The sequence below is a fragment of the Corvus moneduloides genome, chromosome 5, assembly GCF_009650955.1.
Source record: "Corvus moneduloides isolate bCorMon1 chromosome 5, bCorMon1.pri, whole genome shotgun sequence".
Classification (NCBI taxonomy): domain Eukaryota; kingdom Metazoa; phylum Chordata; class Aves; order Passeriformes; family Corvidae; genus Corvus; species Corvus moneduloides.
The window spans coordinates 10,388,503-10,403,897 of NC_045480.1; the positions used below are offsets into that span (position 1 = coordinate 10,388,503).

The 15,395-nt window shown below is 44.2% G+C and overlaps 1 protein-coding gene across 1 annotated transcript; it reads right to left on the reverse strand.

Moving 5' to 3' along the window:
* Nucleotides 1–260: 260 nt before the first annotated feature.
* GPR78 (G protein-coupled receptor 78) lies at nt 261–7,714 on the reverse strand. The gene is made up of 3 exons (XM_032110010.1): nt 6,945–7,714; nt 6,229–6,342; nt 261–2,282 (listed from the first exon to the last, which is right to left on the reverse strand). The coding sequence occupies exons 1-3, from the start codon at nt 7,610–7,612 to the stop codon at nt 2,045–2,047; spliced, it is 1,020 nt and encodes a 339-aa protein (XP_031965901.1). The 5' UTR covers nt 7,613–7,714; the 3' UTR covers nt 261–2,044.
* Between the last annotated feature and the right edge of the window lie 7,681 nt (nt 7,715–15,395).

The window sequence follows — 15,395 nt, forward strand, 5'->3', positions numbered from 1 at the left end:
GGTAAGCTAACAACTGTAGGTATCATTAAGCTCATGTTTATTCATGGACAGCTACTGTAGGCCATTAAAACTTTTTGGCACAAAACTGACTGAAAAATTACTGAAAATTTAGCATCCCTCCCACTCCCCCCAGAGTTATCGGGTCCTTATGGTGCAGCTGAAATGAAAGACTGAAACATCAGGTTTTTCTACAGGCATGGTAGAGGGGGAGGCATGGGGAGACAGGAGGAGAGTTAAACTGAAAAGATTCCATAGACAACTTTTTTTTTTTTTCTGAAATACTGTATTTACACAAAATTGAAGAGAGTACAAATACTTTACTAAGAAGACAAAACCATTATAGTACATTCAATTTAAACACAGGCAGAACTATAGATGCAAAGCACAGAGGCCTAAGGTACTTGCATGGGGAAAAAAAAGCATCATAAAGGCCCCAGAGATAAAAGCAGGAGGTAAGAAAACACTGTATTTGTTAGGCAGCATCATCTGTCTTTGACTTCAGTGGGGTTAAATAAGACACTCTCCTTCCTCACTGTGGATGGTGGGAAAAACCCTCTCAATGTGCAGACTGCTCAACACTGATTTTGCAAAACGGTTAAGTGTGTGGTTAATTTTCAGCATGGAAATAGAGCTGTTAGCTTCAAAGAAAATCATATTTGTGCCTAATCACATGCTTATATGCTTAGTTTGACCAGAAATAGCCTTCTCAATGCTTTATAGGGTCAAGTCCATTGTTACATAAAAAATAAGAGTACTTTACTGTCATCTTTCTTTTTATTCTTCTTAAAATATAGTTTAGAATCGCTTTAATTTTCTCTTTATGTATTCAATTAGAAAATAGTAGTTTGTTGAATGCCATAGAATTCTTTAATTTTAATAAATGTCTTATATAATGAAAGGAATATTGTTCAAAAATAATTTCCACATTTTTCCAAAGCCTGTTTAAATTTAAAAAGAAATAAAAGAGAAAAATACATATAATAACAAAGCAGCTTTATATTTCTGGGCATTTGGCAGCAGGTCTGTTATAATATTTCTCACATCTCTTGTTGTCAGTTAAAATCACCAAATTAATTGATCATTATTAATGAAAAGATTGTACAGTATTATGACAATCCACCATATATAGCCAATGCATTAAATATTTTACACATTATATATCCCTTAAAAAAGATTTAATATATTTTAGCCTTTTCTTTGAAAACAGATAGTTGAAGTAATATATCTTAAACACAATGGTACCTGTCACTTCTACTGATTTTTTTTTCTGAATAAAAGCTTGCTTGAATAGGACTACTAGCTCAGTGATGGAACTACAGTGCTATTTAACTAAATTCCGTACATGTCTTCGTTACTGTTGCTGCAATTATTGTAATCACATACCACTGAAGTGCTAAATATTAGTAACTCAGATATGTGGACTTTGGTTATGCTTGATAGAATACTGGCATATCAAATATATGTACCACTTCCTAAAGGCTATGTTACAATCATGATGCCTAGTAATAAATAATAATAATAATAATAGCAATCTCAGATTCAAAGTACTGACTCACTTGAGGCACCAATACAATAAGTCAATCAATTAGAAGACCTATTTTTTATGTTCAAAACTAACAGCAGATCCTGGGCTGCCAAGTTACACGTGCAGCACTGAGGACTCTGAACCTGTCCTTCCAATGTGGGGATTCCTGTGCTCCCAGAAGACACTGGAATATCATGTCTCATATGGAATGCTCCAAGTCATACCAAGTCTTCACACATGAAACATTAAGAGCTGTCTAAGCTTCTCTAAAACCTCGAAAGGTTCTCTTAAAACCCCTCAAGCCAACTCTATTCACGCGGGGACAAGGCTTTGCCATGAATTGTGCTTGGCTGCAGACCAGGGAAGAGCCTTTTATGAAAGTCCACGATGAAATGTGTCACATTAATGCAGCCTTCACACCCTGGAGACACTGTCACCACTGTCAGCATCAGAGGAGAAAGGCAGCTTTCCAGCAGCAGCAAACACCTGTCTCCCTGGAAGGGGAATGCTTTCATGCTGTCAGTTTGTTCTGTGCAAGCAGTAGTCGTTTTCAGTGTCGAGAGAACTGTTGTACCCCGATGATGGATACAGGTCCCTCTTAAGTATCCTGTTGACGATGTTGATCAGAACTTTTTTGTACTGTTGACGTAAAAGTGAGTAAACAAACGGATCTGATGCAGCCTTACTGTAGGTGAGGCACTTGCTTATAATTCCCCAGTAGTAATTTATGGTAACAAAAGGAAGGAGCTCTATCAACCTGTTAAACATTAAAGATAAATGGAAACACTTGAGTGTTATATTCACACTGAGCCCAGAGCTCAACTCATGCTTCACGAAACATTCAAGTAACATTTATTTCTTACAGTACACAGTCCCTGCAGGAGAAGGGCCATGTACTTACTCCTCACATTCAATAAGGGCAAAGAGAACTTTCCTAGCAAGGCCACTGGGAGGCAAAAATCAATTCCTTCTATGGAAAGAGGAAAAAAGTGTTTTCAGTGGCAATGCTTCTGTGCATCGGAGATAAGAGAGTGCTGCAGTTTACTGCTCACTTTCTGAAGTTACTGAGCTGTTCTGGTAAGAAGTCAAAATTGTGGTGACATAAATGACTACCTCTCTCCCACAGCAAACTTGAGATAGACACATGAGACTCGGGGCACCCAGACTCCCTGACCTCAGCTGCTTGAGTAGAGCTGTCTCGTGACACTTGAGATATTTGGACTTAACCCCACTGGCATCAGGCTGCTGCTCCTGGAAGATCTGCTTTAGGTCCTGTGGCATATCTGCCAGCCTAGGTAAAGGACCTGGATACTATGCAGCATCTCAAATGACTCCAGAAACCCGGTCTAGATCACTGAATCCATCCCCTCAGAGACAGACCAGCAAACCTTCACTACACCACTGTGGTGAATTAACACAGATGCAAAGTTGATTCACGTGAGACCACTGCAGTGTGAAGAATAACCTGGCAGTAACTCAGAGGGGTCTGACTGGCAGCTGCAATCCCCCACTGTGTTAAGGAGCACACCTACAACTACTTAGCCATGGAAGTTTTTGTGTGCGTTTAGCTGACTGCTAGTTTGGCCAAAGAAAACAAGGAGACAACACTTTTATCATCATTATATGACCAGTCAGCTGCCTCCAGACCTGTGTCTCCTGGTCTGTGCTTCACGGATGATTAGTGGCCTCAGCACCTCAGGTGGGAGGGATGTATTAATCATGGGGGCAGAAACTGCAACTAGGTTAAACAACTTTTCCACAAAAGTGAGGGCAATCCTTCAGACTGTTCTAGCAAATGTCTCGCCCAGCTCATCTGCAGTGGGCAAACCCTTCAGGAAGGTAGAAAGAACAGGGTGAGGAATTTTTATTTTCTGTATATCTTTTGTAAAACTTTTTGCAGGAGCAAGAGTATCCTACTTTGCTCTATTCATCCCAGAAGAAAAGAAAATGTTTTGGGAGATAAAATAGCCCTTTTCTGTACTCTGAGACATCATTGTTTGAAGATGTAAGATCAGAAGCTTTCTCAAGACGTGAAGAACCTTCTGTCCTCTTTCCAAAATGCAGAACTCCAACTTGCAGGGTGTTGACTTTTGAAGCTGTTCCAATCCCTCCTCATAGAAAAGCTGATTTACCATCATTTGGACTGAACATTACAGCAAGAGACAGGAAAATTTCTTATTTGTATAACTAAAAGTTAAATTATTCCTATGGCAAGTGCATTAAAATACCAGATTACTTCTGTTTGAAGCTGCTCAGAAAAAGTTCCAGTGAATTCAAAATAGGTAGAACAGGAAGACACAAAATATGACAAATAAATGTACAATAAATGACACTTGCTACATGATTGCTTAGGTTTACCCCATCCTGCATATCATCCTAATACAAGAAAAATATAATTGATATTTACACAATTGATGTTTTTATAAAGACTCTAAATAAGAAGACTAAGACACTTTTCAGTCTTGAAAATAGATGTATTGCTATGTTCCCATTAAGGCATTATGGATCCAAATTTAATTGCACTGAAGCCAACAGAAGAAAAATTGCACAGATTTTAATAAAATAAAGGGTCTGGCCAAAACAAGTCAGACTTAGAAATACCCATCTGAACGCATCTTAGTATAGTTTTCTTGGTTCTAGTGCTGTTACAAAAGAGATGAAATTCATCTGTCGTCTCTTAGAGAACAGACAAATATATTGCTAATGATCCTAATCTCATTCATATTTCTGAAGTGAGGAGCAAATCCTGAGCACACAATGCAACCTGAGTCACCAGGCCAAGAGCAGGAAAACAGGGAGGATGGCTTTCACATTGCTTCCCCAGACACTGCTTCAGTGCCATCCCCCTAAAAAGCAGAATGAGGGAAGAATGGAGAAACAGGCATGGCAGCAAGTCCTCCAAGCTCACCTCCATCACCACCTTTTGTGTAGTGCTGTCTTGGCACTGTCTTGTCTTTGGGACACAGAGCCTTTTAGGATGTGCTCCCCAAATACTTCCTGTTCTGCTGCCACTGAACCAGCTCAGTCCTTGTGACTGAGACAGAAGCTGTACCTTGACACACATTTCCATAAACCAGCCCTCAACCTTCTCTGTAGTGATTCAGTAGGTACCAGTTTGTCACACATAGAAAATGCACCACCTCACATTTGCCAAATGCAAGGTCTGAAGAAGGAAGTAACTTTTATTTTAGAAGTTTATGAGAAATAACCTCCATCCTGAAAAATGTGGCCACATTTGGAATTTGCTGAGTTTGGTAAGGTTCAGATGGAAAGAAGATGGCAAAATCCACTTTGCTCAACATAATTACATCCTAATTATGGCAAAAGTGAATAGAAAATTACTCAAAATGTACTGAACAGTGATAAATTAACCTTTTAACTCTGTGATGTAATGCTAATATTTGTAATAATCCTTTCAAACTGCAGAAAAAAGATGTAGCTATCCAGGCAACCAGGAAGGAATCCCTTTGTAAATGGGAACTGAAAAAAATGTCACTTTAAAAACTAAAAAAATATTGTCTGTTTAGTGCACTGGCCTTAACTTATCCCCTACTCCTATCAGAAAAGGGCAGTGACACTGACCATTAATGGCCTATATGCGTGTGACTCTGTAAGATCAGAGCACTAAAGCTGGCCAGTTTCTGTGAGCTGGTGTGGCTGCAGACACTGGCAGCTTGGTAACAACCTTGAAGAAGCCTTCACCAGGGTGTTTTGCACACTAGTGCACCTTCCTCAACACAAGACAGCACTCTTCAAGGCTGTCTTGAACACACTGTGAAGTGGGAAATATTTTTTAAAAATCACTTGTGAAAGATGTAGCCCATTTTAGTTTAGAGATGAAAGGCTAAATCCTGGGGGGCTGCAATTCAGTACAGTTACACTGACTTCCAGCTCACCGGTTTATGCAAGATTTAAAAATAAAAATAATCATCTATTGTATGAAGACTACACAAATACATAACAACAGTGATGCATGGACACTTAAAAAGGTGCAAACCACCAGGATGGATGCTTATAATTCTGTCCAGTTGAGGAATATCGTGTTTCCTATATATTTTAGGAGTCTAATTATTGGTTTTCCTCAGAGATAACTTTGACACCTCAACACAAGTCTGGGCTGCACCATTAGCAATATATTTACAGGCATTAATGTTTCCAGACAGAATTCTTATTAGAAAAATTATCAGCCTGGACAAATTTAAATTATATCAACTCAGGTTCCAAAAGCAGCAAGCTTGGCCGTATGCCTTAAAAAAAAAAAAAAAAAGCCAAGCTAATCAGGAACGTCTGTCTGTTTTCCTCTCTATTGCTAGGGTTGTGCTAATAAGGAAGGATGTCAAGTCTTTTAAACTGCTTTTATCTCCCACTGGCAGGTAATTAATTCCTGGTATTTGTCCTAAAAGCCACTTGCTCTTGGCAGAGGCGCCCAGACCCGGCTGCAATGAGGGAAAGAGAGCCAGGTCCTGCCGGGGCTGTGCCCTAGGACTGGGTGTGCGGGCAGGAGCGGCGTGTCAGGGTGTGTTTGCGTGTGTGTGTGTGTGTGTGTGTGTGTGTGTGTGTGTGTGTGCTCTGCCCCACAAAACCGGCCCCGAGGGTCTGTTCGGTTCTGGCACCCCAAAATTAGCTGTAGGACCCCCGGGCACTTGCGCATCACAGGACATCATGGTCCCGCTAAGTCCCCCACCCCGACAGGGAATACTAACCTGGTGATAATGTAAGGACCAAAACAGATCACGAACGACCCTATAAAAATACTGATTTTCTTGGTAGCCCGCTGCCTCCTCCGTTTCTGCTCGTTCAGACAGCGCTGCTTCACACTACGAAGGGAAAAGAGCAGTAAGGGTGTTAAGGCAGGAAGGGAGGAGGTGAGACGTGAGCCCAAGGGAAAAGGGAAGAACCCTCTCAATGCCCGGGAGCCCCTGCGCCCGGGAAGGGAAAGGGAGAGGAAGGCAGCCCCTGGGGAGAGGAGGGCAGCCCGGTGCGGGGGAAGGGCAGCCCCGAGGGGAGGAGGGCAGCCTCCCGGGGCAGAGGAAGGCAGTCCTGACGGGAGGAGGGCAGCCTCTCGGGGCACAAGAAGGCAATCCCCCGGGGAGATGAGGGCAGCCCGGAGGGGAGGAGGGTAGCCCCAGCCCCGCCGAGCCTCGGACGATCGCGCTCAACAAAGCAGTCACTCCCGCTTAGAGGGAGCTCAGGCAAGTGGGATAACCCGGAGAGCCCGATTAGCATTTGAACAGAGAAGGCTACAAATGCACAAGCCACCGTTCCTGGCACTGTAAGCAGCGTTTGAAACTAGAGGCAGAAGCGCTCGCCATGCGGCCGGGGCAGCGGGAAGGGTCGCTGGAGGGGCGGGATATCGTTCTCGCCCGGGGTAACTACCGGGAGTGACCGGGGGCTGTGAATCCGAACGCGCACGCATTACCTGGGGTGGATATCCACCAGCAAAACCAGAGTCTGCATGGTAATAATGTCTATCCGCTTGCAGTGGAACCGGGCAACTTTCAACACCTTTAAATAGGTGAAACACAAGATCACCAGAGACAGCATGAAACTGGTGGAGTGAAAGACAATGGTGAACACTGTAAACCTTCTCCGCTCCGTCTCTTCCTTCAGGTGTAAGGTGCAAGAGGCATAAACGCTGTTATAATCTACCCATGAGTAAAACAAGGATACCAAGGGGAACGTGAGGGAGTGGAACCACGAATAGCCCATCAGTATCACAGCGTCCTTATACCGCATCTTGCTGGTGTAGCTTAGCGGGAACACCACGGCAATCCATTTGTCGATGCTGAGTGCTGCCATGCTCAGCATCGTGTTGGAAGTCAGGAAAGTTTCCAGGAAACCCACCGCCTTGCAGACGCAGCCCCCGAGGGGCTGCTGGTTCCTCAGGATGCCCAGCAGGGTAAAAGGCATGTTCAGAACGGTGAGAAGCAGGTTGCAGAAGGATAAGTTCACCAGGAAAACCCCGGCGACCTGCTTGCGGATCTCCGTACTGTAGACGAAGCATAGCAGCACCAGGAGGTTGGAGAGCAGAGAGACCACCAGCACCAGCACGAGGAGCAGCGCCAGCAGCACGCCTGCCAAGTCCATCTCTCAGCGGGTCGCCTGGAGCGGGCGAGGGCAGGAGGAAGGGGGCACCCGCGCCGGCACCGCAGCCTCGCCTGCCGCCCAACGCGGCCGCCCGCGCATGGTGCCGGCGGCGGGGCAGGGGCCGGGGGCAGCGCTGGGGGCAGCGGGGCGCAGGGAGCAGGGCAGGGGCGGGGAGCGGAGTCGAAGGTGCGGAGAGAGGGGCGAGGGGAGCAGAGCTGGGCGGCCGGCCGGGGCAGAGCGGGGAGGCCGCCAGGGACAGCGGGGCCGGGGCTCACTGACAGCGGTCAGGAAGCGGGGAGCGGGGGCCGGCAGGAGCGTGGCCGGAGCCGAGGGTAGGGGCTCCGAGGCACGCAGCCACCGGATCGGGAGATAGGGGGGCGGTGGGGGTACCCGAGAATCGGAGCGGGAGATAGGGGGTCCGGGGCGCCCGGGGACCGGGGCCCAGGGAAGAGCGCCCGGGGGAGCGGGACCGGAGGCGCGGCGGGGCCGGAGGCGCGGGGCTCGCCCTGCGCTGTCCGCGGTGCTGAAGCGGCGCTGCCCGACGGCCGCCCCGCTGTCCCTCAGGCCGGGCAGCGCGGCCCGCCCCGCGCCGCAGCCCGCGCCCCCTCCATGTCCCGCCGCCGCTCCGCTCCGCCGGGCGCGCGGCCTCCGCAGGCTCTGAGCATCTTCCCCCGCTGCCCAGCCCCTCAAATACTCCAGCCGCGGAGCCTCCCGCAGCGACTCATGCGCAGACGAGCGGCTGCGAGGCACAGGCTCAGCCAGGGATCGCGGCGTCGGGCTGATCCACTCCCGGATCGCAGGCGAGAGCGGCAGGAAGCCCAACTTTCAGCTAGTGTGCAGCTCAGGAAGGATCAGACCTGGAGATGAGTTACCGGTAGTTTGATCCCTGCGCTGTGCTCAGCCACATCCTGAGCACAGCGGCTGCATCCAGCGTTCCCGAAACCTGTTTAAGATCTGCTGTCTGTTCCCCTTGGCAGGCTTCCCCCCGTCCATCTGAGGGATTTCTTGCCCTTTCCCCCTACCACGCTTGCTATGGTTGCCTTCTGGGCATTCACACTACCACCCCATTGCCGCTGGCCGGCAATGAGGGATGTTTCTTTGTTAGAGACTCTGCTTTGACTGCTTGGACTCACCAGCTGATTGAGCAAGTGTCCACATTAGGGCAATGCTGGCACACTCTGTGGAAAACTAAAGTCTCTACCATTTTGCAGTCACACTGATAACACGATAGCGTGGTGGTCAGAAAGGTTCTTTCTGTTACCACATTCTGGCAAAAGCTGAAAAGACAGACATGAAAGAGAGCAGAAATTCCCCCTCTGCAGCTGTCAGAAATGTGGATCACGTGGCTAATTTCCAAAGATGCCATGAATCTTTGTCTTTAATTTGGGAAGAAAAAAAAAGAAAGAGAGAAGACAGAGTAAGTTTTGGTGAATCAAAACACTGGTACAGAAAAAAGCTGCCATGTCTAATTACTGTCACATTTCACAGCTGATCGCCAGAACTGACATGAAGAAAAAGGAGAAGAAAAGGTAGCTTTCCTAGTATCCAAAATTACTATTAATATCCTAAGGAAATGCTGTATATATTGTAGCCTTGTCACGCAAGTGTGACCACTGTGTGAATAACTGTACATAAAACTGCTTGAAAGAGCCTGAAGGCAATGTAGGTTTTGTTGGGCTTTTTTCCCCCAAGGGTAGTTAAAGTTTTGGATCATGCCCTAATTGAAAAGCTTGCTATGGTAAGTGATATGTCTTAAGGAAAGAGCAAAGCAACAAGACATGAGATGTGTTATTTGGAAGCAAATCAGTACTATACTATTCCTCAGGATGGAAAGAAAATGAATGTTTTCTTTGATCAGAAAGCTGTCATTTCCGAAGTTAAAGCAGCACAGATACATTTGACAGAGCTTATGCTTGACGAACAAAAATCCAATATATATTTGTGCAAGCATTTGAGGGAAAAGAAATCTATAAAAGCATAACAATACCAGTTTTCTCAGAGTTCCATTGTTGCACTTCTATCACCAGGGAGCTGACACTGTTTGGGAAGGGTTGGGAAGAAATGAACTATCATGGAAGAACCTGGCTGTATCCTTACAGAGCAAAGGTTCTGCAATTTCCCGCTCTCTCACAGCAGCAATTCTTACAGTTCCTACTAGGCAGAACCCATATATGACCTACCTTTCATTTCACAGTATCACAAGGTTATGGAGCTTTTATGTTATCCATCTGGGATCAGAGGCTGCCTGTGTAGTGGTGTCAGGAGGGGCAGATGCTATTTTCTATCATCACAGAAACAATCTAGATGTGCTGTTCCCTTACTGTGATAGCTACCTGGAAAGCTGCTTCCTCTTGGATCCAGACAGAGGACAACTTCTGTCTCTTTCTTTCTCTCTCTCTTCTACAATTTCTCTCATACAACCTTTTCAAATGAAGAATGAATTGTTTCTAAATACTGATGCAGAAAGAATACATTGAAATAAGACAAGAAAATAAAAAGTGGCAAAAAGATGGGAGAAAAATTATCCTGATTTTTCACATGTACAGTGCGTTGTATGGTCCCCCGCAACAATATTCTGGTCAAAGAACCCAGTAGGGATGACATTGTTGGATTTCTCCTTTTGCTTTTGGAGCTTTGTTAGTGTGACAAGGTAAACATGCACATAACTTCCCGGGGGGTGCGATTCCTCTGCTGACCCTTTCCCATTTACAGGCAGCAACCCCATAACACTTCACACCAGACACCTTTCAGTCTTACCTTCAGTTTATGAGGCTGGAAGCCTGTGTGAAACCAGAAGGCTCAGACTTGCTGTGGTGGGCTTGCAAAGGTGGGCAGTGCCTCCTTAGCCCCTGAAAACACATGTACTCCTGTTACTTTTTCATAGATAAGCAGACAGATGCTTCTATCATTGCAAATGCTGACAGCAGCCATACCCTAACACACATATTTTCACAACCAAGTTCTTACAGTGTTTATCAAGGATGATGTCTAGGTGGAAACTGGGGACTGTGGAGACTGCTGCAATACAGTTAAGAAAAGGAAAACTAAAGATGTTCTTGCCAATAATTATCCTGTCATAAACATAGACTGTTTAGTTAACACAGATTAGGTAAGTACTTGAGACTTTTACTCTAGTAGCTGCATCATTCAAAAATGTACACACTGATCTGTTCTAAATATTGACCACAACTTACTGGATTTAATGGTGAATGGACTGTATTTATTGGAAAAGAATAGGGTAAGATCCAAATTCCTTTTTTAGTTTCATTCCAGGAGAGATGTGTCATGCAAATTTCAATGTAGATCACAACTGCCCATAGTTCAGCTCTAATCAATGTATTCTGCAATGGCTAGGAACACATTTAATTTGGTTCTAATTTTAAGAAAGCACTATGAAAGAAGGAAACCTCAAACGAATTATATCAATTAATTTGCAAGTACAGAGAAAAGCAACCCTTTTTCCCAGATTCTCTTATGACAGGTGATGAGAGGGAAATTAAATTATATTAACCAACATGGGGGAAATGGAATGACTCATGGAACAGATGTTACAAAAAAAGCTTTTCACTTCTAGGGCACTTGCTAAAATGTGACCCATTTCAAAAGTGAGTAAGACTGGTTAATACCCATGAGATTTTTCAGTATGTCCTGTAAATGTATCTGGTACTCATAGTTCCTGACAAGCATAGAGAAATATCTTCTCACAGAGAAATATCTTCTCACTACCACAGTGGCTGCAGGTGTGTTGTTGTCACATTACATTTAGCTAATGAAGCTTTAGTGAAGTCAGAGTCTGTCAAGTCTCAAGAGCAACTTTTTAAAATTATTATTCTTTTGTTCTTTTTCATTCCCTCTTTCTTTTCAGAGGCCTATTTTACTAGGATTTGAACTATAGTGTCTTTGAACAAGCAGGGCTACTACACTAATACAGATTTTATTCTTTCTGGAAAAATAAGACAAATAAGCAAGCAGATAGTAGTATTATGTACAAGTGACATCCTGTTAGTCTCTAAAGAAAAGATGTGAATCCTGACTCATCAGTACAATACAATTCTGAAAGACTGTTCCTGTTGCAGAATTCCAGTAGGCACATTTACCACCTGTGGAATAACTTTGTCCTAAAGATCTTCCTAAAATGGAAAGAAGGAAAACTCCACGTGTGTAAAGCCCACATATTCCTTCACTAGGCCTCTACTTTTCAGGGGAAAAATTTGGAGCAGAAATATGAAGCTCAACCATGCCACAGTTCTGCAGACTGAAATTGCTTCAAAATTGCCAAAGTACTGTAATGAGGAATCTCAAAGTTCAACAGATTGTATCAAAAGTCTACACTTGCAAAAATCTTTAGAGTCATATTTCTCTTTCTGCAAACTAGACATATTCCTACAGTCTGCAAAAACTGATCTCAAAATTATTCCAGAAGACAATATTTTATTTTGGAAGATGGAGGGCAACAGAGCTGGTGAAGGGTCTGGAACACAAATCTTATAAGCAGTGGCTGAGGGAGCTGGGGTTGTTTAGCCTGGGGAAATGAGACACATGGAGAACCTTATCACTTTCTACAAGTACCTGAAAAGAAGTTGTAGGGCATCAATCTTTTCTCCCAGCTAACAAGTAACAGGATGAGAGGAAACAGCCTCAAATTCATTTAGATTGTACAGTAGGAATAATTTCTTCACAAAAAGAGTTGTCAAGCTTTGAAATGGGCTTCCCAGGGATGTGGTTGACACATCATCCCTGGAGGTATTTAAAAGACCTCTAAATATCTTTTAAATGTAGATGTGACATGGAGGGACGTGGTATAGTGGGGATTTGGCAGTCCTGGGTTAACAGCTGGACTCGATGATCTTTAGGGTCGTTTCCAACCTAAGTGATTCTATGATTCTATTCTTGATATTCTTAATGGAAATGGAAGTGCACAAATACTGGAAGATGACAGGAAAAAAAACATTCACAGAAACTCAAGCTAGTTTCAGTTGACATACAACTCTAAAAATAGTTATGTATGGATGTGTGTCAACACTTCCTCTTTCTCACACTATTTCATTTTGTCTTCTTCCTCTTCTTCAACATGAAGCAGCAGGTAGAAACAGAATTCTAGATTGCAAAATTTGGCTTTGGAATCAAGCTGTCTGGCTTGTTTGTTTAAGTTTTTTTTTCCTAGAGTACAATGCAAAAGTGTGAAGGCAAAAATATGCTATTCTTTTTTTTTACTGAGCAGCAAAATATATTGATTTCAGTGAAGTTTGTGTCAGGAAGTAAGCAAACACTAACTAGCTTTTACACCATGAAGCTTTACAACTATGATGCAAGTCTGAAATATTAGTAGAGGAGCACTGTTGCCTCAAGCAAGTGGCACAGGTACTTGAATCTCTGTTTTTCATAACTCAGGTACAAGTTCTTCAAAATATCCAAACTATGTCAGTTCTTTCCCCAGACTGGTTCTACAATAGAGTTACTTCTGATTTAATTAAATATTCAGGACTTGGTCTATAACCAGAATTTTATATTTTATGAAGGTACAATTCTTCTGTAGTCTGCAGAAAAATAAGATGGTGAGTGGAATCCTACTGAACATGGGAGTGCATATAGCCTCCTTCCATTTTCATCTGTTTTGTCTCTTTTTAAGGATTTGGTTTATCAGTAAATTTTTAACTTGACAGGAGTAAAGATTAAAGTGCATTTTTTTGCTATTTTTCAGTGCCTCACAAACACAGTAGTTCTTACTAGAAATGCTGCACTACACCAGATTGTTATAAAACTTATCAAAGCTTCAGGCATGGGGATGAAATTCTCGGGAGCCTTTTACTGGCATTTTCAACAAATGTGACAATGTTTAGCACTTCCAGGGGCCAGTAAACATTAAATGGCATTTTTCAGAAACTGCTGAGGCAATTTATTTAGTGTTGCAGTGAAGTTCCAGGAGCCAACACATGAAAAACCAGCATGTGTTCTTTTGCTGTACTATTGAAATTCTCCTTTTCCTGCTTTACTTGCTCAAAATCTCCCCCACATCTTACAAAGATGGTTTGATTTTGTTTTCCCTGAGTCAGTGCAAATCCAAGATAAGTCTCTTAAAGCCACTGGGAAAACCAACGCAGTGGAAATAAAAGCAATCAAACATAAGACTGTAGAAACAGTATGAAGCCTCTATGATGAGGCCATTTTGATTATAGTTATTTATTACAGAGACCACTCTCAGCAAGCACATCAAGAAAAAATTAACCCCACCTTGTGCAGTGGAAGGGCTAATCTTCCAGGAATCAGTGCTGAGCTGCTCAGGGACAGGTGCACAAAGCCCTTGGGATGGAGGAAGGAGCAGAGGAAGGAGCACAAGCACACAGACGAGAGCTCTATCCTAAGCTCAGGAGCAGTTTAAGCAGATGCTGAATCAAAAGAGCAGAGAAAGCTGGGCTGGACAAGTCACCTCGGTTTGAACTCACACATGGCCAGAGCGGCTGCAGCAGGACAATTTTCCCTGGCATTATGGCACTGTGCCTCTGGGCCCTGAAAATCCCCTCTGACAGGGTGGGCATAACTTATCTTCTCATGGACGTGCAGCAGAGCAGTGCCCGTAATTCAGGCTAACAGCTCTGTGTTGTACAGACTTCACCCAGCCCCAGCCCTTTAACCTTCACACATTAATCTTTCTGCAGCAGGATCTTGCTTGAGTACCTTAGTTTGCCTTTCCTCAGCCCCTCACTGCAGAGATGTTTCTTCACACCCTCACTAACAGGTACAGCCTCTATTGGTGAGGGTAATCAACTGGCACCATCTGCCTTGAGGAATAAATAGCCAGGATATTCTCTACAGCAATATCTAGGCACTGTCCTCCCATCACACCCATCCTTTTACCCTGCCTACCCACACATCCACCCGCCCCCACATCCATCCGCAGGAACATGTTTTTGCAGAAAATACTCTGGCTCAGAGGCAACTCCACTCTAAGAAATGGAATTGGCAGGTAATAAATAGGCCTGCACTATGCTGCTTTCATAGAAACACTCAGGGACTAAGGCTTTTAAATGTGAACACAAGTTACTACAAGTGCACAGCTATCTTGGAGCCTCTATTATCATGCACCTTTCGCTGTGTGTTTCACTGAGTGTATTAAAAAAACCAAGACCAAAAGTCTCCTCTTTCAGTAGGGTAAGGAAAGAAAATCAAGAAACTGCCAGGACAAAATTGACACTGTATAATGCAAACTCTGTGCACTGGCATAGCAGGGGTTCCCACAGCAAATGAGTTGCTTAGGAACAATAATAACACGTAGCCCCCAATCATCCCCTCCAAATGTGCAGGAAGACAGGCCCAATCTCCCTCCAGAAGCATAGAAGTAAAATATTTATGCCCCTCCTTGAGTCTCACTCTTATCCTTAGCTGGGATGGGCTTTCATCTGGAGAAAAGGAGACAAGTTTTTCCCCAGTCCTGCAGGGAGCCCCTCCACAAATAAATGCTGTCAAAGTCAGTAAGATCTTCAGAAATTCATAGGAATGGGGAACCAAAGCACAAGTGGAAATAGTGGCTTTCTAAAGCCGCTGCTCCTACACCTCCTACAGCTGCCTTTGCCCATCTGTGGGGCAGACGGCAGGAAGGGTTCTCTTGCCCCAAACAATAAGATGGAGTAACCTTGCCCTGACCAGTGTCTGTGGCGGCAGAGGCTGAGTGACCCTTGGGCTGGACTTCTGCTTGTTTGCCACGCAGGGGTTTTTGCATGCTGCTTCCTCAAACCTTGGTCCCATGCAGGAAGATGGGAATGAAGGTCTTTCTCAGGCAGGGAGA